This window comes from Eptatretus burgeri, chromosome 1 (genome assembly GCF_056783735.1).
Source record: "Eptatretus burgeri isolate ZD-2024b chromosome 1, Ebu_testis_v1, whole genome shotgun sequence".
Taxonomy (NCBI): domain Eukaryota; kingdom Metazoa; phylum Chordata; class Myxini; order Myxiniformes; family Myxinidae; genus Eptatretus; species Eptatretus burgeri.
Genome location: NC_140961.1, coordinates 130,719,126 through 130,722,193, shown reverse-complemented (window position 1 = coordinate 130,722,193; position 3,068 = coordinate 130,719,126). Strand labels below are relative to the sequence as shown.

At 46.1% G+C, this 3,068-nt stretch overlaps 1 protein-coding gene across 1 annotated transcript in view; it reads right to left on the bottom strand.

Annotated features, from left to right (window-relative positions):
- The window catches only part of LOC147035423 (uncharacterized), a 105,780-nt gene extending 104,452 nt beyond the window's left edge, over nt 1–1,328 (bottom strand). Inside the window, exon 1 of the mRNA XM_085898213.1 lies at nt 1,148–1,328. Within this exon, the coding sequence (XP_085754339.1) occupies nt 1,148–1,327 (180 nt within the window). The 5' untranslated portion in view covers nt 1,328. The remainder of the gene's footprint in view (nt 1–1,147) is intronic.
- Nucleotides 1,329–3,068: the final 1,740 nt, after the last annotated feature.

Below are 3,068 nucleotides of genomic sequence, written 5' to 3'. Positions count from 1 at the left end.
GCTACTGAGATCAACTACGTATCAAGATCACCAGACGAGTATGGGAATAGTGGCAGTGAAGGTTCCTCCAGCAAGAAAATTGGGTTTTGATGCCGTTATTGAACTGTTTGCTCGCTGTAAAGCCCGCAAAGCACCTTTAGGCTCTCGCTGCATTTAATAACAAGCATACTGTTTGTTTTTTCTTTGAATATGATTGACACTCAGTAAAAATACATTAAGAACGAGAGTGACACTCAGTAGAGTGCATACCTCCACCAGGCTGAATAGTTTAATTTTGTATCACACCGATTGGCCATATCTGCATCGGGACCTGCACCAAAATTGAATCGGCTTGTTCTCATCACCGACACAACTCTTCCACCAAGGTTTATCATGACTCCTCCACAACTTTTTGAAATATCGTGCAACATATCGTTTTTGGCCCGATCCTTCAATGGTGAAGAATCATTTCAAACAATCACAAAATTCTAGTCGTCGGATCCGGATCTTTACCAAAATCTAATCATTTTGTCCTTGTCACGCACCGAACCTGCCCACCAAGCTTCATCCGGATCCGTCGACAACTTTTTGAGATGTCTTGCACACAGACAGACAGACACACAGACAGACAGACACACAGACAGACAGACAAGGGTGAAAAGAATCTCGGCCCAATTTCGATGGCGGAGATACTGGTACTGGGAATAAAAGTTTGAACCAAGACAGGCTCTGGGTCAGCGAGTGATATATTTACAGCTTACATTACATCGCGCTGGTCTTGGGCCACAGCAGCGTAGAGCATGTGTTTGGAGCCAGACAAACAGCCATATTATACGTGGGACTCTCTCGGGGAGAGTCTGATAAGGAGTGTATGTACACACACGTTGTGACATGGGTCTATTACTGGGCGGGCCAGAGAACGCCCCGATTTGTGGTTCATTTCGATGGGAACCCACAACACGTGCGGAATGTCGAAGCAAGCACGTAAGGAACCCTGACGCACACCTTGCCGTGTATACAAACTGGGGGACAACGTCAAAATTGTCACAGTACGAGCACGGGGACGGGGTACATTTGGGTGGTAAACGTGCACAATCATTTCATTTACGCGACAGCGAACCATGGGGACGCCCTGAGCACAAGAAATATCCTCTATGGTTTGGCTCACCTGCACGACCAAGTTCCCAGGTGCGTTACCGGCTCGAGTTCTCTTCCTCCTCCACCTGCCCGGAATCCGTGCGAGTGGCGCGTGGGTGGCCAGCTTGCCAGCCATAGGGACAGCGTGAGCATAATGAAAGTCCAGAGCCTCCTTTAAAGAGATCTTCACAAAGGTCGGTGACGAAACCATATACATTTACATAGCCACTCCCAAATTGGACACCGCGCCCAACGCACCGTCATCAATAGTCAATACCCTCGCCTTGCGCTCAGTTTCCACCAAATCTGTGGGTGATCATTCTTTCACGACGTCACAAAGGCAGCCGTTACTTTCCAAGAAGAAAACCACTGCAGAGAGTTTCAATAAACTTCCAAAAAAAAAAGAAATTCTCATTTCCGCCACTATAAATGAATCGCATCCATAATAACATAGAGGAATAATATTCAAGCAAAGTTATACGAGATAAACTCCATCTTAAACTGTTGAGACCACTGCAAGGTCCTGTTTTAAGTGGACCCTCATGGCGATAGTCGGAGTTTTCAATAACGACGATACATTTAATTTAATGTTCATTCGAATGCACGTCTCTGACCTCACTGCGTCAAACTGGTCTTTCTCGTTATCTGTGCCGAATGTGCGTCATGTCCGCATGTGTTATGAAACGATTTTAAGAAATGTTATGGATGTAAATGGCATCACAGCCGTGCACCTCAAATGGCACCACAGCCTAAGCCACTCGTGAGAAGGTCGAATGCCTCAATTCTGTGTTTGCTTCAAAATCTTGTGTCCCCAACCCCTTGCTCTCTGTACCCATCCCTACCCAGTCATACCCAACTGCTCTTGGACTCCATGTCTTTTGAACCTGAGAAGGTGGAGAAGTTTCTTGCAACCATCAACTGATTCAGCAACTGGACCGGATGGCATCAGCTCACTAATCCTGAAAACCTGCTCTGTTGCACTCTTCACATCCTCTTTCTGCCCTACCTTCATTTGCTCAAGGTCATATTCCATCTGCATGGAAGTCAGCCAACATCACTGCATTACATACAAAGTTGCAAACATTGATACCCTAAACTACAGACCTTTAGCTTACTTCCAGCACTGACCTAAGCTAAGCTCACCCAGCTAGGTTTGTAGGAGGAAGAGAACTCGAGCCGGTAACACACCTGGGAACTTGGTTGTGCAGGTGAGCCAAAGCATAGAGGATATTTGCTGTGCTCAGGACGTCCCCATGGTTCGCTGTAGCCTGCCCCGTAAATGAAATGATCATGTACGTTTACCACCCAAATGTACCCCGTCCATGCTCGTACTGTGACAATTTGACGTTATCCCCCAGTTTGTATACGGGTCAAGGTGTGCGTCAGGGTTCCTTACGTGCTTGCTTCGACATTGGGTAAGCTTAGCTGAGCAAGGTTTGAGGCAGGGGTGCCAACCCAGAGTGAAGAGCAGTACTCCATCAAGCTGCAGATGAAAGCCTTGTATGTGGATAAGAGTTCAAGTGTGCCAAGGGAAGACTTTGCACAACGGAGGATGTCCAGTCCGCGACTTGTTTTGGAGGCCAACTCTTAAATGTGGCTTGCCCAAGAAAGATAATGGTTGAAAGTGAGACCCAATAGTATGAGTGACTGAACTTCTTTGAGAGGTTTGTTGAGAAGTAGATGGGAGGGTTTTACATCTGGTACTTTTGAAGAGAGAGAGAGGTCAGGATTAAAAGACACTAGACGACCCGTGAACCCGTTGGGTTCCCGTTGTGACAGCGGTTGATGAAAAAAATCATTTCAAGAAAACAAAAAAAGATAGCTCCAGCGAACTATACCGCTGAGGTTGTTTGCATTGATCGAATTCTCCCGAAGAGTACTTGACTGAATCGGGAATTGATTTTTAAATATTTTTTTGTTGCCCAATTTTAACAAAACTTGATACTGCACAC